The following is a 27,389-nucleotide window of genomic DNA, read 5'->3' as shown; positions in this document are numbered from 1 at the left end:
TGTTTGTTTTTTTTGTTGTTGTTGTTGAACAGTATTTCACCCCATATAATTATGATAAAAATAACATCTTGTTATCAATTTAACTGAATAATAATGTTTATGACTCATTCTGATGCATCACATTCCTTGGGTATTTTTATATTATATTAAATCTGTAATCGTTCACATTTAGACGTTTTTTTGTTTTGTTTCTTTTTAACTGGTTTAAAGCCTTACCGTTTTCTCCAGTCTGGTCCCTGGTCCTTACCCCTCAGACCTGGGCCCATCTGAACCCGGGCCTGTAGACTGACAGTATTTCCATGCTGACTAACAGGGGCCGTGCCACTGCGGCTTTACGCACCCATTCAGGACCTCAGTGCCTCATCACACACACCATGCACACATGTACATACTTTTACTGCTGCTTTCACTAACTAAACATGGACTGGGGTCATTCACTAAAAACCCTGACAGCCCTGCTATGACTGTGTTATTTTAGAAATGATAAGACTGATAACTGGAATAATCATCTGATCACTGACCTAACGGAGTGGGATATATTATGACATCTGTGTTATTTTTCTAATGTTCTTTCATTTACAGTTTGTCTAGTTTTTCTCTCTTAAATGTGTATTTTAAATCTCCACTGGGGTTAATATGCAGTGTCCGATCATTTCTGTGCAATAACGCCCATCCTGACGCACACAGAGTCGGTCTGATGGACATTTAATACCGGCTTTAATTCATCACGCTTTTATTCAGACTGTCAGCTGTCCGTTCATATGGAGCTGTTGGTGTTGATATTACGGGGTCGCTTCGACCACGGTTTCAGCTGCAGAGTCCACTTCGCATTTTGAGCGACGCCCCCAAATTCCGTGCAGAGTGTTTGCAGACCCTCCGGGACGGAGAGGTGGAGGAGGAATCGGCAGCTCCGCCGTCCATATACAGTACAATCACCACGCCATTAGTTTATGACTTTATAGTATCTTTGACAGGAGAGTTTGGACGGATTGTAGAAGGTAAGGGGAGATGTTTTCTGATCACTTCCTGTTGATTTTCGCTGTTTTCGTTTGTCGCCTTTTCCTGCGCGCAGCGCCGTGTCGCAGCGACCACTCGGACTGTGGTCAGCTCGCCGTGGCGTCGGTCGAGCACCGTCTTCTTAGGTAACCTTAATTTACGGGCAAATAATCGATTAGCTTCTCTGATCTAGCCGCCAAATTCTTCACAGACTTGTCCTTTAACAGTATATATGTCCTGTTTTTAATCACCAATAGTTTTTCAACAAATGTGGACACGGAATATAGACTGGTCTTTTTTTATCCACAGCAACCGCATCGTTGCGCACCTCGCTCCTTGTCGTCGATACCAGACAAAAGACAGCCTGTTTTTTCACGGTCCACTATTTAGTCTGTCTCTGATAAGCCTAAGCTTTGGCTGGCACACATAACAGCAGTCGTCAAAATGTATTTGAAAATCGCGCTCCACATTTGACCTGCGCATATGCGCATATCTTTGCATATTGTTGTCGCTCTGTTATTGATTGCATTGATATACCGTGAAATTCTTAAAGGGATACTGCCTCCTGTATGCGGAAATCATAGGCAAGGCATGCATACGTATGATAACATGGACATGTTCCTGTCTTTTAAAGGAGTATTAGTGAAAACATATCCACATATATGTTACATAGCTATTTAAACACAGATTAGTCAGACTTCTGATGCTTGTGTTTAGTGTTTAGGGGTTCTGGCTGAATGATCTTCCAGTTTCACTGCCTATGTTTACTCTCTTTCTGTATTCGTCTCTCCAACATTTCTATTCTTAACCTTCCTCTCTTCATCCCCTATTCATTTCTAGCTCTCCAGGACTCTGAGGCTGCTGCAGAGAATGGGAATAGGGACACAGGCCAAGGCTTGCCATTTTGGCTGAAGTAACAGCAGGACGGTTGTCAACCCCACATCGGCTTCAATCCCCTTCTCCCTCACCTCTCCTCCCACACACGCAGTCATAGACACAAGGACAGACATCCCCACACACAGTCACTGCTATGTCCACTGCCGTAGACATCGCTGGCCCTTCCTCCCCAGATCAGGCCCACAGCAGTGCCAAAATCCCCAATGAGCCACTGAGACCCAGCCTTAAGCGCTCCAGCCACCCCTACAGCCTCTCCCACTACATCTCCACCCCCTCCCCGGCCGTGGACGTTAAAGGCCTGATTCAACCATCCCCAGCCCAGCAGCGGCCTGCCCAGCCCGGTCACACTAAGCCTCGCCGGGCCCCTTCCTGGCCCGATATGTTTGAGTCACCCAGTGGGCTCCACCTGGCCCACGCCGCGGAGCTGCTGATGCGCGCCGGCCTGCTGGCTCTGACCCCCGCCACCACAGAACAGGCCAGCCTTGGTGCGCAGACCAGCCAGCCAGCTAAAAGGGAGGCTGCAGAGGCAAAGGGGGCAAAAGGGGATGGGGAGGGTGGTGGATCTGGGCCTGAGGAGGAGGAAGAGGACTCCTCTGGATGTGGGACTGACTTCCAGCCCTTCCTGGGTGCCTGGTTTCCCTTCAGCCCTGCTTTGTTTCCACTAGCAGGTTTCCAAATGGGGGGAGGCCACTGGAGGAGCGCTGCCATGGGAGCTGAGGGGATTGAGGGGCTGGTGGCTGAAGGCTACTCACCCAGCTCTCTGGGTGGGGGCAGTGGAAGCAGGAGAAAGAGGAAGAGGTGCGGAGAATGTGTACCATGCCGGCGTCAGACGAACTGCGAACAGTGCAGCAGCTGCCGCAATCGCAAGAGGGGACATCAGATCTGTAAATACAGGAAGTGTGAGGAGCTGAAGAGGAAGCCAGGAGGTCCTGGGTTTGATAGCAGAGTGTCTGGGTTTGATCTAAGGGGGTCCGACTTTACTTTGGGTCTGGCACAGGAAAGAAGCAACGGAGCCTTGGATGGATAGTAACGTTTGCGGGATGGCATTTGTCAGAGGATCCAGGTCAGATGATTGTTGAGGAGCTGCAGAATGAAAAAGACACAGGACTACCATGTTAATATGCTCGGACAGTGACTCAAAGATCTTGTGTTTAGTGAGCAGCTGCAGCTCTGTTTGAGAATGTTCACACTCGTTCACATCCTTTCTTTTGACAATCAGTGAATCGGAGGGCAGAGAAAGAAGGATACCAATGTGCGTCAATATTTAGATGATGACAAAAATGCTGTAAATAGACTGTAAATAGCTGGAAAACATTATGTCTTTTTTTACATCCCTTTCCAGTTTGGATGTATTGTGTTTCAACATAAAAAAGGAGCCAAATGTTTTGTTTCCAATGGAGAGTTTTGAATCTGTTGTTCTGACGTCACTGCATCAGTAAGAAATGAATGAGTTCAGCCTAGGCTAAATTATTTCATGTGCAACTTGTACTGTATAGCTCTGTTTGCCCTTTTGAAATAAAAGAAATTGGCCATGTGCACGTGTCTACAGGCTGGGTTTATGTTATGTGTGTGCGTGTTCATACCTAATTGGGTGTATGTGTCTGTTAGTGTTTTCTGCATGCACACGTGTGACTCTGTGTGTGTCTGTGGTTGTGTGGATTATGAGTCACCTAATGGTGTGGCTGAGAGCCTTATCGCAACCCCACAGACACACACAAACACACCTACACGCTGCCTTGGCAAGTCCAGTAGTGGATGCAGCACACGCTGGAACACACCTAACATGAGATTCACACACAAACACCCTCTCTCTCTCTGTCTCTCTTCCTATTCACACACTGACGTAATTTCCCTTTTATTCACAAGTGCAGATCATATGTAGAAACACACATGCATGATAAAACCAGGGGGTGAAAACAGAGCCAGCTGGACTGAGGCTACAGGGTGGGTTTTTGCTTGTTGCCGTAACGATGGCTGATGTGATAAGACCTTCTTCCTCGGCGCCACACTCCAGGGGACCGCAGGGAAGACGTAACCATGGCAACGGCCGGCCCGAGGTGTCACGCTATAATTGGGCCACGGCTGCACTTCCTGTGCGCCTTCAGTCAGGGGGATCGCAGAGGGACTGTGTGTGTGTATGTGCATCTGTGGGGGTGGGGGGGTGGGGGGTTGTGTGTGTGTGCGTGAGTGTGTGCGTGAGTGTGTGTGTGTGTGTGTGCCCGTGTGAGTGTGTGTGCATGTTTGTCAGGCAGGGAGAGAGAGAGAGGCTGAGGGAGAGAAAGCGCAGCACGCCAGCCAACGCAGGACACTGCCAACTCATGGAGAAAAGCAGTGAGCTCCAACATCATGCTATTACAACGTTCCCACTGAATGAGAAACACACAGTCTTTTAGTAAAGTCCACAGTCTAGTGTTTCTTCATCTCCCAGACAAAGGGGAATTTCAAATTCTTGGATCTGCAGCTTTTTTTCCCCCCTCTTCGGTGCCTTTCTAGTGATTTGGAGCTTAATCCCCCCTCCCTGTTCTCGTCACGCATGCACACACACACACACACACACACACACGCACGCACACACACACACACACACACACACACACACCGGAAATCTGTGTCACCCGCTGCCCAGCAGGTCCAGTGACTCCCTGAACGCCTGCAGTCTGGCTCCACTGGCCTGCAAGATGGCAGGAGAGAAAGGGGAGAGAGGAGAGGAGGGGGGAGGATTGAACGGTGGACAGAGAGGAGGAAGGAGGAGGAGGGGGTTGAGAGAGAGTTGGTGGAGGGGTGGGGGAGGAAGAGGAGGAGGGAGGTGGAGGGGGGGTCGAAAGCAGATCCAAGGAGAGGAGGTGGAGGGTGGAAGGGTGGAGGGTAGGGGTGTGGAGGAAGAGACGTGGTGAAGGGCAGAAAGGGAGAAAAGAGGAAGGGGATATAAGGGGTGCGAGGGAGGGTATGGGGGTAGGAGAGAGTGGGTGAAAACTGGGGAAGATGAAAAGCAGGCCACAGGGAGAGAGAAAAGAGAAAGATACGCAGGGAGGAGGACGGGGAGATGGACAGCAGGGGGATGAAGATAACGTGGGCCAAACAAAGAGAGAGAGGGAGAGATGAGTGTGAGATTCGGAGAGTGGTGGAGTGATGGAGGGCGATTGAAATGCAGCGAGACGGAGACGCAGGGAGACGGGGAGCGAGGTTAATGACGGATGCATTGTCCAGATAGCCGGTGTGTGTGTGTATGTGTGTGCGTGTGTGTGTGCCGTCACAGACCCCTGTGGAGCTTACATATGTTAGCACCGGCGGCCCCTGCCTGCCCACTCTGGAGAAAACTCCTCTGCACGCATATAGACTGCAGTGGAACAACCTGCGCGCCCCAAGGCAACCTGCACTGGAGCTGGGCGGACCCTCACACACGAGCCAGACCTTTGAAATTTTGGCCACTGCGTCTGCTTGGAGACACTGTGTCTCATTGTGAATTTTTTTCCTTCATTGGCTGTATCCCCAGCACTAGAAAATGTGTAACAGCTTTGCAGCAACAGCATCATTCTGACATCACTTCTCATTACGCCTCTGTTATCCATTTGTGTTCACTTTTAGGAGTCAACACACAAAAAACATGTTATTTCCCAACACAATGGTTTCTCACACAGCTGAAAAGGCTTGGGATCATCTGCCCACAGGTTATATTTTTGTGACACTAAGGTCAAAGGGGATCCTTGACCTTTGACCCTTAAAGCTGTTACTGGTGGACACAGAATAGACCTTGCTTCTATATATAGTGTCATTTACTTGTGCTTGTCATGCTGTCTTCGAAAAACAAGCACAAAGAACATTAATTCCAAGCATTTCACTGGTTTACTTGAATTCCTGTCAAATTAAAACACGTTTCAGTCAGGACCATTAGAGTAAAATAAACATAAGCATAAAGTGTAGTTTAAAAAAATAAAAGAATTAGCTCCCAAGACATTGGTCATCTCTAGGTGAGTACACATGCTGCTAGTTTCGGAGGTAATGTGTACACAAAATTCTGTTAATCTTTAGCTTGCTGCTGATTTCAAAAAAAGCACTGTGGTTCCAGGAAGTTAGGCAAAGCACAGTGATAAAGTCTGTCTGCCTGCAGTGATATTTCATCATGGCTTGTTTTCACAGCACCTCATTATGTCGAATTGATTGCAGCCATCGAGTATTGGCGTAAAAGGCCCCTGCACCGTTCAGTTTGAATGATTCCCACCTTTTAATTGGAGCGTGTTAGAGCTGTAACGTCGGTTCTTTGATTTTTAATGTTTGGCCTGGGAATTTATATGTTGTTGTTTAATGAAATCTCCTTAAATCTCAGAGAAAAGGTTCAGTGTGTACGATTTAAGAGAGATTTATGGAAGATACTATTTACAATTCTGTTTTCATTAGCGCACAACACAAAAATGATAATAGTGTTTTCTTTACCTTAGAAGACACCATATTATCTACAGAAAGAACAGGTCACCTCCACCAAAACTGCCATATTGTGCTGACATATTGCATCGCCATGTTTGAGTTCAGACTTCCTTTTCTTCTCTTTTTCTGTTTTATAACACATTGTGCCATTTTAAACACCTTTGAATATCCCCTAAACCCAAAAGCAGAGACGGACTAAACAAACACAGGCTCTAGGAGGGGCTTCCGCGTTTTTGCGGCCACTGTAGGTGAGGGATGGGGGAGGGGGTATTCAGCACGAGGAGTCAGAGCCATCTGTGAGGGGTCATGGGTGAGCTAATGCTAAACACTAGCTTACTGACACGGTAAAATGCTACACTTCATCAAGCACTGCCTAACAAAGTGATTTTACAGTGTTTTTAGAGGAACATGTTAACCACAACTACAGTTGAACCATCTGCCAGAAAAAAAATGTGTTTTATTCAATAAACCAAAACTCAGAATGCACGATTCATCAGGTGAGCGAGCTCTTTGGTAGAGGCCACAGCCTATTATTTACCATGAGACATAATCAATGGCAGAAGAATTTAAAGATGAAACACCAGATCACTTATTGGAGGTTGTAAATGAGGCTGAAGTGGTTCATTGGGGGGGGTTGTCATATTGTATTTTTTGAGAATTCAGTTCCTTCAGTCTATGGGATCTGGTATTCTTTGGAGGAAACTCTTGCATCTTCAAGATACTTTTGCATTGGTTTCATGTTGGAGCTCTGACACTGTCCACCCAACTGGATTTAACTAAGCAAATAGTTCAAATCCTCCCACTGAATAATTATTGCAGTTCAGCTGCAACAAGTTCTTTAACCCTTTAACTGATGCAGTGAGTACCAACCATGGGCTTGACAAAGGACGCAAAGGTTGGACTGTGTTTTAATGGATAAAGGTCATGTGGTCTGATGAGTCCAGACTGACCCTGTTCCAAAGTGATGGGTGCATCAAGAGGAAGAGAGTCAGATGTGGAGATTACCCATCATGCCTAGTGCCTATGGTACAAGCATGTGGGGGCAGTGGTATGATCTGGGGTTGCTTCAGTTGGTCAGGTCAACGTTATGTGGCCGAAATGACAGAAATAAACGTTGTGACATTGCAGAAACTCATTGAAAACAACTCCACAGTGAATGTGTGCCATCATCAAAGCTAAAGACTAAATGAGCTAGGACTAAATATTTGTGATTGGTGCATTTTTTTTTGGCTAGGCTCAGTTTTTGTACTCAAAAACTGATCTTTTTATTGTCACTCTATCTGATCCTTAATTAAATGCTGATTCCAGTTAAAAGATATGTGGCGTGCTCATGCTAAATAGCGTATAGTAGCTACATTTTCAGCCTGGCTTCACAGTGGTCTGTGGTTCTCTATATTTTCACATAATTTCATTTTCCACAGCCACACTTGAACCAAAAAATGTTGCTACTGCTACATCATTTCTTAGTTTTGGTTTGTCTCCCAGGGCTCTGAAGGGGAACTCCGGTTTTATACATAAAGGTCAGGCTAGTAGTCATGAGTTTTCAGCCTGTGAAAACAAACTGTACGATGTCCTATGTGACTCTGGAAGAGTTTCTAACGCAGAGAGCACTAACCCTCAGATGATGTCATCTAGATTATCATTGCTTGGGTACGAAGAATCTGAAACTCCAATATAGTGTCCAGCATCCGCAGATTAAAACTTAGGAAACTAGTCTCTGTAGAATTTGACAAATCCTGTCAATAGCAAATTGGAAAAGTAATTATAAATTGTGTTCTTTTAATTTTCCAGAACACATAAAAACAGTTTCAAGCAGCATTTTCACTTTTTTGCCATTTTTCTTAATAGTCTCCAAATCTGACCTAAATTTGGACATAGATCATGTGGGCAAACATCCTTAGTGCCACTGAAGTGTTATCAGACTCCAAGCAAAGTTCCGTTGACACACTGTCTGATCCTCTGACTCATTATTGCGCTTCACAATGACTTTATTTAGAAAAAAAGATAAGATATGTTTTTATTGCTCCAAAGTAAATGGTGGAATAACCTTTGAAGCCGACACATCACACGGCCGCTTAGTCAACACACCCAGAGCACAGACCGGACAACTGGGCAGAAGATAAACCAGGATCTGCAGTAGATTGTTTACACCTACAGTGGGTTGGTTAAAGTTGTTTCTAATAGGTCAGTGTTGTGCATTTTGGTATGGGACAAAAACAGCTGGACTCCGACAATGATCTGGTGGGAAACCCAACACTGTCCTACTATATATAGTGTGGATTTTCACACTGTGTGCATGACTGCTTGTGTCAAGTCACATGATTCAAGATATATGGGTGGACAGACACACACACACCCCTTCTTCAGTCACACACACACACATAGAGGCAGGATCCTGAGGCGGAGGGTGTGGAGGCGGTGGTGAGGGAATGCAAAGAGGTTTATTGAGTTGACTCTGACGTGTTGCTTCCCGTGACCTGACTCCCATTTTCTGCGACTCCCCCGGCCGTCTCGCCTTCTGTCTCTTTCTAGAACCACATGCTAATCAGCTCTCCGTTTGATCACTTGACGGCCTGTTTTCCGACACATCCCCGGCTGAATAGATGATCTTTATGTAAGTGACCACTATCAACAACTCCTCTGTCTTCTTGTATCAGTACTCACTGCCCCACATACAAACAGACAGACACTGAATCCATGCTGCAAACAGACAGAACCCTGTTGAAAAGCAAAACACAAGATTAAGTCATGTCTTTTGTCCAGGTTATTTTCTCCTTTTTTTTTTTTTTTTTTTTTTTTTTTTACAGCCTTAAGACGTATAAAATTACATAGTAGAAATCCAAGGCAAAAAAAGTCAAAGTATAAGTTTTGGCAAGGAATTAATGACCAAGTAAGAACAATGTATGACCAAACCGTGAGGCTATAAAAACTGCTAAAATAATCCATTTGTCAAAGTTAGAATACACACACGAAGCAACATTTCAGTCATTTTCTGAAAGCTACGAATATGATTTAGTTACAGCTGAGGTGCATTTGTTAAATATTCAAGGAAAAAAAGCAGAAATGTTAAAACTGCAGCAACCAGAACATTTTTAGGAGTGGAAAGAAATATTTGACTGGCCTCATCAGTCACCTGACCTCAGTCCTGCTGATCATGTGTTTCACTGCTGAAGACCAGACTGAAGAGAAAATAAGTCACCAAAAAAGAGAGAGAAAAAAAAAATCCTTCAGTGCAGGAGTGGCAGGGGATCACCAGGGAAGTGTGTGCAGATTTCTGTGTGTCATGAAGAAACAGCAACTCACGGCAAGGAACGTCCAAACAAATACTTACTACAATAATTTTATTGCATGTGAATAGACATCTGGTTCACTGAAACTGGATAAATATGTACAAAAGGCAGTTTTTAACCTTATAGAATTCATCAATTTCTAATCCATGTGCTGAAGTTAATAAAATGATCCATTTTATGTTCTTCATTCAAGTTTTTTTTAAATCAAAAGTGGCAGATGGTTGCTAAATGTGTAGGTCAAGTTACTAGAGGAGTGGTTGAGTTCTTCAGTCAGGACAGAAACTCTAATAAACATTTCCGTGTTAGTGACGTTAAAACATTACACAAACAACTAACATGTGCGCTTATGTACAGAATGCCAGGCTGTGCTAATGACAGTTCAATATGAGAACAGTAGTTGCAGACATATTCAATGAGTGAAGCGTACAGGTGGTTTTCCATCTGCAGCCGGTAGTCTGTCTGGGTGCGTCTGTGTCTCACTGGACATCTCTTACCCTGTCTGCCTGTCAATCAGAAACTGTATGAGTTTATTTGAACTGAGCAACATCAAAGCAGCTTCTTTTTTATCATTCAGGTTGACTTCAGTTCAGAAGCTTTCAAGTCCTTCTCGCCGTCCACCCCCCTCACACGTTTCTCTATCTGCAGGTCGGTCCTTAAATTGAGTCCAAACCGAGTTTACGTCAGGTTCAACTAAGGATCCTGGACGTGGCCTCAGCCTCAGCCCAACTGTGTGTTCTTACTTTCTTTCTTTCCTTTTTTTTTACACATTCAGATGGCAGGTAGTGGCTCTTTGGGGTCACAGCATTGTCTCTTATCAGGCTGGAGTTCTAGTGGATCAAGGGTGCACTCCTTTTCTGTAGGTGGAGGGGTTTTACAGGTACGGGGGGTTTGGAGTGGGCAGGTGGGGACTTGTGGAGGTCGTCAGTGAATGCTTTACGGAGCTGAGCCACGCGACCTCCGGGTCTTGACGACTTCTCTTCACAACATAAGATCTCTGCGAAAAGAAAAGTGACAAAATGTGATCTCAGAGAATTTATATTAACCCATAAAGACCCAGACAACCACTGGTGACCAAAACCATCTGCTGATGTAAACTATTTAATACCTGTTGATCCACTAATTCTATCAATACATGTAAATAATTGGTGTAAAATGCAGTTCATCATCTTTTCATGGTCATCAGATATGACTCATCTGTAGTGAACTTGAAAACACTGTCATCTTCTACAGCACTGATTCACCAGTAAAACCCATGGAGTTTGATCAATGACAGTGGATGGACACACTGGGTTGTTATATTTTACTAAAAAAGTCATTTTTTCTTCAGTTTTCTCTGTTTTGATATACTAACTTTTGAATTTACTGTGAGTTTTCATGAACATCTAAATTAACAGGGAAATACATGATTTACAGTGAAAAATGCAAAATACAGAGGATAATATAATATAAATGTTGATAAATCACTTAAAAAAGGCTAAATAGAGAGAAAAATTAATTTGGGAACCGCCAGAAAAGTAGCACTGAGTCTGTACGGTTTAGGAGTTTGTGAGAAAAATCTATCCAAGCCGACACAACAGCTGCTTGTGTCTTTGCAGTCTCATATGAGCATCAGATTAGGTCAGTAATTCCCAAACTTTATCAGTATGTGACCCAAAAAAATACATTTTGTCCCTCCAAAATGTACAAAAGTACACAAGGACTTGAAATAATGTTGACATTTTTACTGAATCTTCCTCCATTAAAACATTATTGAACTATTTGTCATCACACATATCAGGAAAACACCAACAATCACTTTAATACTTACAAGTAGTGACAGTGCAGCACTAATAAAGTCACAAACTAACACGTATATGAAACAAACCAAATAAAACACATGGCGGTGGCAGAAACACCTGAAATATCTATTTTATGCTGTTTTCATTTTGTCAAGTCTTGTTTATATCGCGTTCATTTGCATCTTTTTTTCACGTTTTTCTATCTCGTATCTTTTGTGTAATTTTTGTCTTGTGTTATTTTTTGCTTGTTATGTTGTTTTCATCTTGTTGCGGCTTTTGCTTCGTTTTCGTCTTTGTATGTTTGTATGTCTTGTTGTTTTTGTCTTTTTTTGCATCATTTTGTTTTCATCATTTTACATTAGCTTTGTCTATGTTTGTCTTAGTCTTAGTTTTTTTTCTTGTTGTATCTTTAGTGCTGCATTCTTCTTTTTACGTCATTTTCATTTTGTTGTGGCTTTTGCATTGTTTTTGTCTTTTTACTTCATTTTTGGGTCAGATCAAGCGAAAGTTAACATCAGTGTCAAAAATTAAAGTTTCAACTGTCATTTCTCACATAGGCTCTTTTTTTTTTTTTTAGCTTAAGAACTCTATTTTATGGAACTGTTTACAAAATCTCAGTATCACTTGTAGAAAAACAGATATAACTGATTATGTAAAGTTATACTTCTGACATATATGTAAATGCACTTTTAACTTTAATAATAATATTTTTTTCTTGCTTGTACAAGTGATATTTTAAGTCTGTGAATCTGTAGGAACTAATTATTCAACCATACAAAATATAGAAAGGTCATATATAGTCAAATTATTTGTAAAATATGCTCTGCTATTAGTTGTATATCACTTAAGTGGTGATATGTATGTTAAATAAAAAGTTTATTAGCCTATTTGTAGTGTTTTAGTTCCAGGAAATTCTTTTATCCTGACACTGAACAAAGTGAGAAACTGCTTTCCCCACGTCACAACATATTTGTGTTCATAAAAACTTATCATTTAAACATTTTTATCCAATATGAGATGATCACAATTGTAATTTAATATCATAGCTAAAGCTCTATGTTTCATTTTCTTAGGAGAACAGCATGTTTTGTACATTTGCCTAAAGTGGAAAAAAAAAGATATTCATTTTGAGTCCCTTTGTCACGCAGCAGTAATTTAATTATTTTTACCCCAAAATTTTATTACTGTAAATTGTAACATTCACTGTAAGAATGGATAAGGTGAGTTTACTTTAAAAATTTGAGAAAGTGGTTACCTTAAAAATTTTTTAAAAAGAAGTAATTATTAATGAACTTTTCAAGTACATTTAACTTAAAAATCTTTTGTAATATCAACTGCTTTGCATAGTTATTATTAATAAATATGTTTAGTTAAATGAACTTGGAATTTAGTGCATTGAACTTAATTATTTAAGTGTAATAACTATGCAAAACAGTTGATATTACAAAAGATTTTAAGTTAACGTACTTAAAAAGTTCATTAATAATTACTTGGTTTTTTTTTAAGGCAACTATTTTTCTCATTTTTTCTTAAAGTAAACTCATCTTATACGGGCTTACAGTGTGTATCATGTGAAAGTACTTACAGAGACCTATTCATACGTGTATTAAACATGGAGATAAGTTATTTATTTTCAACACAGAGTTTATTGAACATGAAATGGGTCCCTGTGTCACTGCTTTAATCTGGCTCTTTTGTTGTGTTGTTTTAATCATTTTGCATTGTTTTTGTTTTGTTTTTCTGCCGTTTTTGTCATCTTACATTTTTGTCTTGTATCTACGGTGCTGTATTAATCTTTCTACATTATTTTCATATTGTTGTGGCTTTTGCATTGTTTTTGTCTTTTTACATCATTTTTTAAGGCCCCTCCTCTACATTTCCTATGACGTCTTCCAGAAAACCATCTTCTTCTGTTAAAAGTAGGAAAATTAATTCACAAAACTTATTGATGTTATGATTTTTCTCTCTAATGAATGATGAATGATGTGTTTTGGGTCCTGATAACTAAAATTATATATGATGTGACCACCTCAGAGCTCCTCAGTCACTGGACTCTTTCTAAAAGGAGCTAAAAACATTCCTGTTTAGACAGGCTTTTTATGGTCCACCATAATGCTTTGTTTTATTTGCTTAGCCTTTTATTACTGATAAAGTATTTTATTTTACTTTTTTTATTGGATTGTCTTCTCTCTGTAGCACTTTGAGATTGCGCTGAATGAAAAGTGCTTTATAAATGCAATTTATTATTATCATTATCATTACTTAACTACATGACAGATAGAAATAAAGAACCTCTTTTATTCTATGACTTTAACTTAATAGCAATTTAATGCACCGGTAAGGAGCAGATTACCAAAAACAGCTTCACATTTTATGTATTAACTTTTTATGTTAGATGAATAGTGTATAATAATACCTTTAACTTTTTCTTTTCTGACTCATTTTGTGAATCTGTCTGAAAATGAAATAATTTATCCCCATACTTTTTACCTCAAAACACCAGACTTCACCTCACAGTTCAGTAAACTTTAAAATCAGTAACGTCGCACACAGGAACAAAAAGAGTTCAGCAGAATATTTCTTTTGAATACATTTGTTTTTTGGGGCTGTATAGACAGTTGAAAAGTGCATGGAGTGCAAAAGTGCACACAAATATTTCAGTTCATGCTGGACTTTCCTCAGGACTAGACTGGAGCTTGCACAGTGAGTCACCGTGTATGTGGGTTACTCTCCAGGTGCAGTGATCTAGGCCGGTGATTAGACACCGCCTCCAGGTCAGGTTCAACCAAACTTACCGGAGTAGCAACATTTGGAAATTTCTGAGTTGTAGTAAATCACTTGTAGAGCTCATCTTAACTACTCTCATTCGTAATTTTTTCTCCTAACAATGCATTTAATCTCTTTCGGACTTTACTGATATTTTCAACTAAACCAAAAAGTCAGTGGTTTCCAGTCTTTTTTGACTCGTGACCCCATTTTAACATCACAAATTTGTGGTGACCCCAGACACTCAAAATAGAGACATTTTTTGCGAAAATTAATTTGTTTTTGATCATGTAATAGTTTGCAATACTATGTTGCAAATAAACATTAATTTTAGACAACATTTAGTCTATATAATGTATATTATTATGGACGGAGGCAGAAAAGCCATTTTGAGATTACTGCACAAAGTGAGACTTATTTTCCTTGGTTAGGATATGTACAGTCAGTCCAGCTTATATTGAAAAGGCTGTAAATTAATACTGAACAAACAAGAACTCAAACTATGAATTATGAAAGAGCTGCAGCATCTGAAACGGACCACAATGAACATTTGAAAGACAAACAGTACCACAGTGCTTCAGTTTCAGCTTCACAGTTTGTCATGTCTTTTATGGATTGTGATTGTCTCTCTCAACTCATCATATATTTTTTATTAGTAAGTTTTTGTTTTGTTTTGTTCTTTTATCAATTACTATAAATTTCAGGCGACCCCATTTGAATTCCAGGTGACCCCATGTGGGGTCTCGACCCCAAGGTTGAAAAACACTGCAATAAATGATCATCATAAACATTTCAACAGCAAAACACATAAATCTTCACGTTGTGTCACTCCATCTCCATCTCCATCTCTTCCCTCTTCTCTTGTTTTCTCACCTCTGTCCTGTGGGCCTTCCCTTTCTGTGCCTGACAGCTGGGCTTTGAGTGGCGGCTGGTTGCCATGGCGACTAAAATGGGGCCTGTAGAGAGGAGCCCAGTCGCTGAGGTTGTCCACACTGCTGCCTGATTCACTGTCGCTGTCCTCTGCGGGGTCCTTCAGGTCATCATCGGCACTGCAGGAGTCCATCTCCTCCTCAGACGACTGGTCGGTCGGTGAAGCTGCCTCATCCTGTGCATAAATGAGACACCATTGAACGGCTAAATCACTAACTTTGGCCTTCATATGCTCTGAACTTTCAAGCCACGCATGAAGTCGCACTAACATCTGTGAGGGGCAGCTGGACGTCTTCTTTAAAGCCGAGCTGATTGGCCTCTCTTCCTGACAACAAGTCTGCCGTCTGGATGCCATTCATATTATCACTGTGGAGTCTGGAAGACAAAGACGTCCATTTTAGTCTCATAGTCAGTCATCTAAGCCTTTGAATCAATCCTCCAGTCAGTCATTTAGCAAATAACTTCTATAATTAAATTAGGATGAGGAGACAGCTACCAAACTGAAACCATTTAGCTGATTTATCCAAACCAAGCAGGCACAACATGGCCTGAGGACTTTATTAACGTGACAGATAGATAGTTATACACACCAAAGCAGAGCAAGGACTCCAGGACTCTTTATGTGGAAACAAAGTGTATAATTAAGAAAAAAAGGTCTATAATGATACCTACATTGTACCATATGTACGTTAACTGGTTGGTGTATGTTTGTCAAAAAAAAGGATGTGAAAAATGTCAAATAAAAAATACTAATCACAGTAAAAACAGGTCCTTTGTGTGTTTCGTGTCTACCTGTTGTTCATGAGACTCTGCAGAAGCTTGGAGGACCTGAACTCATCCACCTCTCCAATCACACTGACGCTCACGTCTCCATCACGACCAAGCAGCCAACTCACATGTTTACTGGAAGCTGAGAAGAAAAAAGAAGGAAAAAAACAAACAAACAAAGTGAGCTTAGATGACTGTGTGTCTCTGATTGTGATTTACTACATTTATGATAGCAGCAGCTGCCTCATAAATTGTTATTCTGGCTTTTATCCAGAAGGTGGTGCTGTCCTATAAGCATACGGAGAAGAAGGACAGATATGGACCTTTGACTGTCTACAAAAGAAACTGATTATACATGAATTATGACTCAGAACACAACTAGAATATTAACTGGGTATTATATTCAGTAGTTCTATTACATGAGAGTTGTATTTAATGTTCTAACTCTTGCTCTTTTGGCTGAAACAACCTTGGAAAAAAGAGATTTTAATGTTAATGTCACTTTTACTTATTTAAATATTTTAGAAAACACAGTAAAATTACGTGGAGTGAGAACAAAAGGACCAAACAGCAACATCTTGGTGTAAAATCATCCATGTATTATTCAGTTTTTTAGATGATTTCCAGTATTGGGAGTCACTAGTTATGTCTGAACGGAGATTTTTACAGGAAATGACAAAATAAATGTAAGAAAAGTGCAGTTACAATTACTTATTTATCAAAATACTTACTTATTTTGGTCTGGTATAATGTTTTTGTATCATTTCGTCAGGTATATAATTACCTATGTTTTGTACTTTCTGGACATGTAGTTTTGCACTTGGTTTAGTATTCATTTTGTACTATCTTTGGATGTATTTAGTTTGGTTTGTCTGACTTTATACAGCATGATTTTATAGCTAGTTGTGTATGGCTAACCATTAAGGCTATTATTATTTAGAAGGGGGCAGGAAATAAAAGATTTTCTTCATCCTGCTCCTTTTCGAGCATGGGTGTGTACATGTTTGTTTACGTGATTATTATTGAATGTTTACTGATGAAATGCACAACCATGAATGAAATAAATGAAAAAAAAAAAAGATTAAACTGTATATAAATCTAGATACACACCTTTGGCTTAAAAAAAAAAAATTCAGGTTAAAAATTCAACTATTTTTATTGTGACATTACTGTTCACTGTTGCCTTAAATCTACATTTAAAGACATTTTAGTTTTAACAGTTTAAAATATTCCCTATGATAGAAACAGAAAAAGTTATAATACTTGGATGAAATCTTTTTTTAATGCAGTAAACCTGGTATGTATTCATGCTGTATGTTGCCGTTCCAATACTACTGTTACTATCATATAAAATAGATAAACCTAAATCTAAAAACTCCAAAAAAAGAGGTGCATTATTTATGACATTCTTAAGAGGCCAGCCTGTGATCTGTAAAAGTCACCTTCTAAACTGTGCATTGTAATATTCATCTGATCATTTCTACTGATACCATTATCTTGTGGAAAAACAGGGCATATTTAGCCATTACCTCATGTTGACATATCATGAGGAGAGAAATGGACCAGATACCTAGAGTGTCACAACACGTGTTTTCCATTACAGTACTGTGTCGGTCAGGTAAAGGTAAAACACCTGATATGATGACATCACTGTTTGGGGCGTGGCTGGAAAATTTCTGAAAGTGCCTCTGGTGCAATTAGTCTTCAAAGATTCAAGGGGTAACAGGTTACACATTGGGAAAGATTTTTATTTATTTATAAGTGCAAATAGTTGTTTACTGCGCTTAAAAAGAGTTTCCAAGTATTTATTATCTACCTGAGTATTTATTTTTCTGTTATTTTTACCTTTACTTTACATTTTAACCTAAATGGCTATTCTCCATACTCCTCACATTTTCAAAACTAGCTCATTCAGTTAGTTTTACAAATGTGAGGATAATTATTGACTTATTTTCATTTTGTTTCATTGTGCATCCTCCCAAAACCAAGACTGATTTCAGCCTAAATGGTTTAGACAATAATATATAAAGCCAATCTTTTGGTGGATTCATCAGTGATCAACATAATAAATGATGTTTAAGATGTAACAAGATAAAAACAACACAAGAAAAAAAAATCTGATTAAATATTTAACACAATGTAACCGAGCACACTTCTGAGATTTAGTGCTTAGCAATATTAACCCTTTCCTGCATGGTGGTCCATACAGTGGACAGCTGTTCAAAAGTGTTCTCTTGTATATTCATGGATTTTGTTGTTTTAGTTCCATATCAGCCAACACACTGAATGCTTATGCATCATCCCATATAATGAAATTCATACCATTACTGTAACTTTGCTGTTCTTGACAAACCTGATCTGCAGTAACATGTTTGAGTGTATAAAAAAAAAAAAAAAGGTAATTGTTATGAGACTGTAATTAACAGTTTTATTTTCTGTTTTTTTTTTTTTCAAACAAAAAGGTTTTTTTGCATATTATCTCTATGCAGGTATGTTAAAATGTGAGAAAACATCAGATTAGCAGCATTAAAAGTGTTTTTATTTCATCGTTTTCCCGCTGTATATCAGTAAATACATGTTTCTTTGCTTCTAAAATGAAATGCATGGTGTCCAGCTGAGTGGACATTTTTGTAACTCCATAAAATATAGGTTCATAAAAAATATGTATATAAATCAAATAGTTTTTTTGGTTTTTTTCCATGCCTAAAGATGAATAAAAACACTCTCATAATTCATGCATGAAAGGGTTAAATCAAAGAAAAAAAAGAGAATTAGCTCTTCAATAAGATAAAAATTAGGTAAAAGACGCAACAACAAAAATGGCATCACACACAACAAATGTAACTCGATTAAAAAAAAAAAAATTGTATGTCATGTTAAAGACAAAACAAGACGTTATAACAAAAATATACATCTGTTTACTATGATTTCATGATTTTTCAAGATTTAATCAAAATAAAGACAATGAGTGCAATAAGCTTTGGAAAAGATTGTGTAAAAGAAGTAACAAGATACAGGTACAACAACTTATGTTTTGAGGATATTTCAGAGCCTGTACTTTTCACTTATACCATAGTAAAAAAGTTGAATCAGTACTTCTACTACTGTTTTGTTTTTTTTGTTTTTTTAAACGATTATTTTTTTTAATACAAGTATCATGCACTTCAACGACAGTAAACAGTGCGTGTACTTTTGTTTTGTCATGCTGCCATACAGTACATGAGTGTAGACTGTGTAGGCGTCTCAGTCTGATGTCATCAAAGACCCTCCCTGACATAAGTCATGGTCTGTCTATGTCAACACACCTTTAAGTCCACACCGTCACTGTATTATGAAGTCATGACGTACAGCTCTGATCATAACACAAACGGGTCATTTCCTCACAAAACAGAGGAATCCTTTTCTTTTACCACCCCACCTGTGAATTCACTAGACATGCTGCACATAATGGAAATCACTCCTCATGGGAAAGCAGGTTTGTGTATTAGTGTGACATTTACAGGCTTGTACGTATGCATAAGTATTGTCTTTCTCTGCCACGGCACAGTGCACAAAGGATAATGGACGTCTAACTGGATTGCATGTTGTGTAACACAAACACTCAGACTCAGACAACACACACTCGGTCGCCTCTCAGGTGACATGGCACAGATTGGGTAAACAAAACAGGTAACTTAATATGTGGTTAAAAGCGTGGCGACGCCCCAAACCACAGGGCTTACTCAATCTTATTCAGCTTTCAGCCTGTGGAGTGACTCGACTGGTGGCGATAGAGGCTGTCCATCACACACATGCACACACACATGCACATGTACACGCACACACAAACTTATTGTGCTGCTGAACCAGTGGAGGTGACACAGTCTCAGTAAATCAGATAAACACCTTAAATGGAAGGAGGATGGGTGAAATGAGTTCAACACAGAGGTAAAGCAGAGGGGGAGGCAGGCTGTGACCCATATTTCTGTGAGAGTAATCGAAACACATTAATTGAATTGGTAACCTGACACAGACTTACTACACAACCCGTAGCGTCTCTGTTTCAATACTCAAGTGCACTCGGAGCTGAAAAGAATTTCTCATCAGCATCAGTTGAGCGACTCAGTTACACACAATACCTCATCTGTGAGAGTAACTGTACTGTTTTAACCCGTAAAGACCCAGTGTGACTTTTGTGTCAGTTCCCAAATGAAATTTTCTCTTTATTTATTTATATAGTTATTATATTATTATCTATATAGTGATCATAAGGAATAGAAATTGGGGGTAAGAGTATGTAAGTTTTTACTTCTTCCTACTCCTTTTTGAGCATGTATAATTTCATTTCATTTGTATTGTTATTATTATTTATTTATGTATTTATTTATTTATTTATTTATTTATTTATTTATTTATTTATTTATTTATGTTTGCTTATCAGTCATTTATGTACCAGTACTAAAATTTTGTTGGTTGATTTTTGTTTTGATTTCACTGTCTACATGTTCGAAATAAAGATTTCATTGATTGATTGATTGATTGATTGATTGATTGATTGATTCATTCATTCATTCATTCATTCGTTCGATCATTCATTCATTCATTTAACCTTTCTTAAATGATTTATCACCATTTGTTATAATGTTATCCTCAGCATTTTGCATTTTTTCTGTGAAAATCATCTATTTTCCTATATTTAATTCACTGATCATATAGATGTTCATCAAAGGTCAGAGTAAATTCAAATGTTATTATATCCCAACAAAACAAAATGAAGAAAAAGTGACTTGTTTAGTAAAATCTATCATTAACTGAACATAAAAATAAGTGTCTCCAACCTCTGTTATTGATCAATGGTGACTCAATGTTGTAGAAGATGATAGAGTTTCCATGTTCACTATGGAGCCTCCAAACGTCCAAATGGGTCATATCTGATGACCAGGAAAAGATGACAAACTGAATTTTACACCAATTATTTACATCTATTAATAAGATTAAAGGATGAACAGTTATTAGACAGTTTATATATCAGTGGACGTTTGAGTCTTTATGGGTTAATGTGTGTGTGTATATATATATATATATATATATATATGTATATATATATATATATATACATATATATATATATATATATATATATATACATATATATATATATATATATATATATATATATATATATATATATATAGTTTTTAATTCTTCAATAATGAAAGCCCGCAAAGCTGCAAGATGTTATTCACTGTTAGAAAAAAGGAAGACGAGATGAAAAAACCTACCACATGTAGCACATATTCACATATTTTTCACACCTCCTCTTCCTTTTCATCCTGCCTGACCTTATCAGTCACACCTCTAACAGCATTATCACTTCATCAACGCTGATAATATTAGCTGCTTCATCTGCAGAAAGAAATCTATCATCAAAAATTACTGATATGAAGGGAACTTTTACTTTTCAGATGTTGGCGTACATGAAACATCCACTGCTAGGACTGACAGGGCTAAAAGTTAATACTGTAATATCGTATCATTGAAGAGTTTTTATACTATGATCGCTCACAATGTACAATTTTGTGTTAAATTAAAAAAAAATCTTTAAAACCTTCATGTACGTAATTATAATACTGAGGATATGATCTGTTGGTTCTCAATGGTCCATGGACTGAAGCTATTTAAAGGAAAACTCTGGGTAAAATTATGTTTTTACGTGTTATCTTGTTAATTTTTTGATTTTTACTCACTGTTTTGCACAATAAATGAACTTCTGGATGTACAGTTATGACAAGCAGCCTCTTATTAGCTTTTATGTCTAATATGTTATATAACAAGTTGAAGTATTTCAGTTAGATGCAGTTAAGTAACAAGGAGTGTTGCAATATGTCTTATACATTCCTGTAGGTGCTTGTTGATCTAGACTTAGTCATTATCAGTGCCTTTGTTGAGTTGTTTGTTTTACTGTTGCAAAGCCAGTCACATTTCTCATAAACCTTTCTTCCTGTTACACATACATTCTTACAGTCATGGCTCTCCCTTTTACTTGACTGGAAAACCACACATTGTAGTGAAACTAGTATTCTCCAGTTCAACCGGTGTGACAAAGCCTTCCTCCCCTACCTTTCTTGGTTCTGGTGTTGTCGTTCTGTCCTTCCTTCTCCTCCCTCTCCTCTCGCTCTCTCCAGCGTCGCACCTGCTCCTCTCTCATCTTCAGGAACAGGATCCTCTTCTGCTCCTCACTCAGGGCCTCCAGCACCTCCGGCTCCACCCACATATCCTCCAAGATTTTAGCCAGCATCCTGCCTCTGTTCCGGGTTCCTCACCAGAGATGGCCGTCAGCCCCTCAGGCTCTCCGTCCGGCGGGTTGAGTTTCAATGGTGCAGGGGTATGATCACTCCTTTTTCCTGCTCTGCTCAGAGTCAGGTTCCCTTTTCTTTGAAGGAGTCTGCTGTGGCCGTGGGATCAGGTACGGCGGAACAGCTGGAGGTCACTCTAGTGTCCTTTGTCAAATGCTCTTCCTCAGTGTAATAGGCTCTCTGGAGGCAAGGGTGCAGTGTGTCCAGGTCAGCTGTGCTCTGAAGGTTTCTGTTGTGGTTTTTCAGAGAGAGAGAGAGAGATAGAGAGGGAGAGATTATATCTACTGTATTGTTCTGCCCCCTCCATTCAATCCTGTTCTAGCTGGCAGAACACAATAGGCCCTGAGCAAATAAGCCACAATGCCAACTGGAGTGTGCGTGTGTGTGTGTGTGTGTGTGTGTGTGTGTGTGTGTGTGTGTGTGTGTGTGTGTGTGTGTATGTGTGTGTGTGTGTGTGTGTGTGTGTGTGTGTGTAGGTGTGTGTGTGTGTGTGTGTGTGTATGCAGTGTTTGCTCCATATACAGTAAGCAGTGTGAATGCCACTGCACAAAACACTGAAAAGCAAACAGGGGCAGGTTCAGTATGTCAACACACTCAGTTATGTATCCATCACTTTACACAGAGGTGGAAAAAGTGTAGACTTTACTCAGGTAGACGTACAGATACTTCATTAAAACAAAACTCTGCTAAAACTAGAAGTGTTATTTCAAGAAGTAAAGAAACAGAAGTACAGGGTCTGAAATGTACTCAATGTACAAAGTAAACAGTTACATTTCTATTGACTGTTTCTGTGCAAAACTAACTGAACCTCACGCCACTTTAACTGTGATTTAGTCATTTACCTCCATTTATTATAATATTATCCTCTGTAGTTTGCCTTTTTCAGTGAAAATCAGGTATTTTCCTGTATTGTATTTGATGAGTATGTAGATTTTCATAAAAGCTCAGATGAAAATTGAAGGTTATTGTATCAAAAACAGAGAAAACTGTAGAAAAAGTGATCTTTTTCAGCAAAGATATCATTAATTGAACATAAAAACAAGTGTGTCCATCCACTGTCATTGAACTCCATGGGTTTTACTGGCGAATCAATGTTGTAGAAGACAACTGTGTTTCCATGTTCTCTACAGAGCCTCTGAGCGTCCAAATGGGTCATATCTGATGACCATGACAAGATGACAAATTACATTTTACACCAATTATTTACATGGATTGATAGGATTTGTGGATCAACAGTTACATGAATTTTTTTCATGCTTTTGGTGGATGTTTGGGTCTTTATGGGTTAATACTAAATGACTATTAAATTTTAGTACTGTCAAATGAATTCTACCTTTCATGTCTGTTCTGTCTTTGACACTTTTGACTTGTTGAATAAGACTGAACTCATTTTTTAGTAAATGTTGAAGAAAATGACAAAATAAGCACTTTATTAACCCAATTAGGAGACTACAAATCTACTTTTATCCTGTTTTCCTCATTACATTTTTCAGATCGTTTTCATCTGGTTGCCCATTTTCCATCTATTTTGTCTTGTTACTTCTTTTAGCTTCTGTTTTGTACTTATATAGGGAAGCCACATAATGATACAACATAAAAAAATCATTCAGAATTCCTTTCAAATATATTAAAACTTCAGTAATAAGCCTGTTGTAAAAATTTAAGGAGTAGGAAGTGCAGATATTTGTTAAAATAGAGGATTTAAACTCATATAAACACTTAAATTAAACCTACTGAAAACTGAAAACTCTACTTAAGTATATGTACTTATCTGTCACTGCATTGACCTACATTCATTTCCTACAGACTAGTCTTAACTATCTAATGTGATTAATGTCATGTGGAACTGAAGTTTGTCTCCATAAGGGAACTGAATCCCCATATGAGAATAATACTGTTAACTCACCCATACACACTGTAGGGTGGGGTATTAACACTATCTGGAAGTAACAGACACAGTAGCTCTCCTCTTTCCTAAACACACATATACACAAACACCACTCTGTTTTTTTTAGCTTCTTATCAACACAACTGATAGCGATCAACAGCCTCTCCAGTAAGTTACCCTACAAGCAGGAAGTCCTCAAGTCCTCTGGAGCAAATTCCCTGAAAAAAAAAAACACCCTTCACCTTAAACCGTGTGTAAACATACTCTATAAAAGCAGTCTCCGCCTCATAGGCTCTTTTGAAAAATGTGAAAACAGTGAGTTGCTGAGCGAGAACCAATAGGGTTTGTGGAGGTGATAAGAGTTCACCAATCTACTCTGGAGGGAGGTTTGACATTAGAGCAGTGGACGTTGACAAAAGGGAAATATTAGCCACCACTTTAGCAACTGAGGTGTGGCTGAGGTTTAAGCTTTTAACCATAAAACAGTAAAATAATAATTAACCTGTTGATACAGAACTGAATAGGAAACTAAAGGGGGATAACTATCCTAATTTTAATGCAAAAAGATGAAAAAATAATACATTTTAGGGTCACATATCTAAGAGTTTGTACAACTAAAGCTGAAAATATCTAAGTTTTTGTCTTGAATCTGCATTTATTTACATTTTGGAAGTTAATCTGAACTCTAAGTTTGCTGTGAATGTAAGATACAGTTTTACCAAACATCAATTCCAGTAATATTTTTATTGTTGAGTAAGGTGTTGATTATTTTCTTGATTAGTCAATCCGTTATTTGGTGTATAGAATGTCACAAAATTGCCCATGATGTCCATAATCCAGCTATATTCAATTTACTGTCATTAAAAAGGTGAAACACACAATATATTCACATTTAAGGAGCTGGAGTTGGAGGATCTTGAAAAAAATCACACAACTTAATCCGATTATCATTTGTCAAAATTGTTATCATTTAATTCAGTCGTTGAAATGATCATTGCAGCTCGAATCCATTCATTTGTGATTTGGAATAAGGATCTGTTTCAGTACTTTCCAGCTGCTCTTGGTGTCTATTGTCTGAATATGGACCAAGAGGCATTTTCATTCATTGTTCATGTATGGAACTCCTGAAGCCCTTTGAGGAACAACACAATACGGCAGAATTTGATACCAAACAGCTTACTCTGTGGAAATTTTTCATACAAACCTCACACCTCTGAGTGGTTTTCTACCTGTATCACACTCCTATAATTAACTGTAGGCTTGGGCACAGAAGCACAAAAGCCCTATTTAAATCAGGTGATAAACATGCTCAACAATCACAGACAATAACACCTCATGCATACGCATCAGTAAACCAACATCACACAATGAGCAGAGCAGCTCAACATCCACAAGCTGGGACTGTGTTGTTGGTACACACATATAAAAGTAAAACACTGGGCTCTGGCGCTCCTCCAACATGCAAATAGGTCCGGGATTTTTTTTTTTTTTCTCCTGCCTCCACTCAGATGTAGAGAGAAGAAAAGCAGCGAGAGGAGAGAAAGGTATGTGCACAGCATACTGAGAGAAAAGTTTGAAAAGTCCCTCAGTCTGAGAAAACACAGGCCATTTCACAGTGACAGCGCAGAGTGTGAGAGATAAATGAACTTAGACGGGCCGTAGAATGGCAATCACAACAAAAGACAGGCAGAGAAAGAAAGAAAGAGGAGAAAGAGAGAGAGTGGACTTACTCAGTGTTTGCCAGTCTGTAGCATCTCCCAGCTCTGCTCTGGGTTTCAGTGCCTCTGTGAGTGCCGTATGATGAGTGTGTGACGTGTGAGCGGGGTGAGTGTGTGTCTTTGTGTGTGTGGGATCAGGTCAGTCGTCAGCAGCAGTGGTATGCAGCCTCAGCTCTGCTCTGCGCATTTGTACTGAATAGGAGTGGGACGTCCTGACATCACAGCATTCATCTTCTTCTCTCCTCCTTCCTCTTCATTTTCTCTTCTCGGTTTTACATTCCTGAAACACTACAAAGAAAAGAAACGTCACCAGTCGGTTAAATATTATCAAGTGGAACATGCCCCTTTATACTCTGTGTATCTGCATGAATAGCTTTACAGTGAAATTGTTCCTCATAGCATTTACTCAACAGGACAGTTCAAGAAACTAAAAACTCTGGCTATTTTTCAAAAAAAGACAAGTAACAGGTCAAGCATGTTTTTCCCTAGAAATGTGACCTCATTTTAAGGAAACATATCTGGCTTTGTTTTGATAAGATATTCCAGTTAATATTGCACTACATATAATCAGTAACAAGGCCAAATAATGATTTAATATTATGTAATTTCACAACAGAAAAAGAATGAGTTGTTTTCCTTATTTTAGAATGAAAACACTTGCCTTATTGTATAAATGGAATAGGATTTGTTGTTCCTTCGTGAATGAGAATCCTTATTGAGTTTTTATTACCCTTGAATATGCCACTTAATCCACCATACCATCATGTTTCTACAGGGTGTCCCATAAGTCTCCATACATAGGAGACATAATACATATGGTTCTAACATGTATTTCTTTATATTTCTTCTTTATAGTTCTTCAGCAGTGGAGGACACGCACTGAAATGTGTTCCCGACAAAATGGCAGTCATGTAGAGCATATTATATAAATAAAAATGGTTTATGTCAAGAAACGTTATTTTTCCTATGTATGGAGACTTATGGGACACCCTGTACAGTATCTCAAAACAGACATCACCTACTATAATAAACTATTGTTAACCAGTTAATACCTTCTTAACTTAAACACACATAATAGACTAAGACTGACCCTAACAGTAAACTTCTGTGTTTTCTGCGGCCACCATGTGATGTGTGGAAAGGGTGATTAGTTAGCTGTAATTCACCACTTCACCACTAGATGTTACTGAATATTACAGAATAAACTTTGACAATAATTACATAACATGCGTTCTAAAATCTGTTAAATTCTACTTTTTTTTGTTTTGTTTTGCTGTTTTTGTTCTAAGTCTCTCTTTTATTTCTTCTTCACTGATTCTTCATATCTGATTAATGCTCCCACAGGAGAGGTTTGTACACCTTTTTGTCCTTAATCATCTGTTTTATTAATGTTTGTAAATACTGGTGGTCCTCTAATGTGTAAAATGAATTTTCATTACATTCATTTGCATAGTTCAAGTTATTGTAATAATGCACATTGTTTCTTTTTCATGCTAGGTTAATTTAATTTCGTTGTACATATGTATAATGACAATAAAGGCATTCTATTCCATTCTATTCTATTCTATAATATGAATCAAAATAGAAAATAGAAAATCTGG

The 27,389-nt window shown here is 38.8% G+C and overlaps 2 protein-coding genes across 2 annotated transcripts; one reads left to right on the top strand and one right to left on the bottom strand.

The window, feature by feature from the left end:
* Nucleotides 1–564: 564 nt before the first annotated feature.
* Nucleotides 565–3,429, top strand: cxxc5b (CXXC finger protein 5b). Its single transcript, XM_030146108.1, has 2 exons — nt 565–998; nt 1,837–3,429. Exon 2 carries the CDS (start codon nt 2,027–2,029, stop codon nt 2,918–2,920), a length of 894 nt encoding a protein of 297 aa, XP_030001968.1. The 5' UTR covers nt 565–998; nt 1,837–2,026; the 3' UTR covers nt 2,921–3,429.
* A 6,215-nt stretch (nt 3,430–9,644) lies between these two features.
* Nucleotides 9,645–25,958, bottom strand: LOC115426916 (SH2 domain-containing protein 4A). Its single transcript, XM_030145179.1, has 6 exons — nt 25,801–25,958; nt 21,947–22,411; nt 15,872–15,989; nt 15,349–15,454; nt 15,023–15,254; nt 9,645–10,599 (listed from the first exon to the last, which is right to left on the bottom strand). Exons 2-6 carry the CDS (start codon nt 22,122–22,124, stop codon nt 10,433–10,435), a joined length of 801 nt encoding a protein of 266 aa, XP_030001039.1. The 5' UTR covers nt 22,125–22,411; nt 25,801–25,958; the 3' UTR covers nt 9,645–10,432.
* Nucleotides 25,959–27,389: the final 1,431 nt, after the last annotated feature.

Source organism: Sphaeramia orbicularis, chromosome 10 (assembly GCF_902148855.1).
Source record: "Sphaeramia orbicularis chromosome 10, fSphaOr1.1, whole genome shotgun sequence".
Taxonomy (NCBI): Eukaryota; Metazoa; Chordata; class Actinopteri; order Kurtiformes; family Apogonidae; genus Sphaeramia; species Sphaeramia orbicularis.
The sequence above is the reverse complement of the archived record's forward strand: the minus strand, read 5'-3'. Positions and strand labels throughout refer to the sequence as shown.

Coding starts and splice junctions, on each gene's coding strand:
- LOC115426916 (XM_030145179.1), bottom strand. CDS start 22,124: ATGCTGGCTAAAATCTTGGAGGATATGTGGGTGGAGCCGGAGGTGCTG. Junction 15,990..21,946: donor CAACACCAGAACCAAGAAAG/GTAGGGGAGGAA, acceptor TTTTCTTCTCAG/CTTCCAGTAAACATGTGAGT. Junction 15,255..15,348: donor TCCAGCTGCCCCTCACAGAT/GTTAGTGCGACT, acceptor ATTTATGCACAG/GATGAGGCAGCTTCACCGAC.
- cxxc5b (XM_030146108.1), top strand. CDS start 2,027: ATGTCCACTGCCGTAGACATCGCTGGCCCTTCCTCCCCAGATCAGGCC.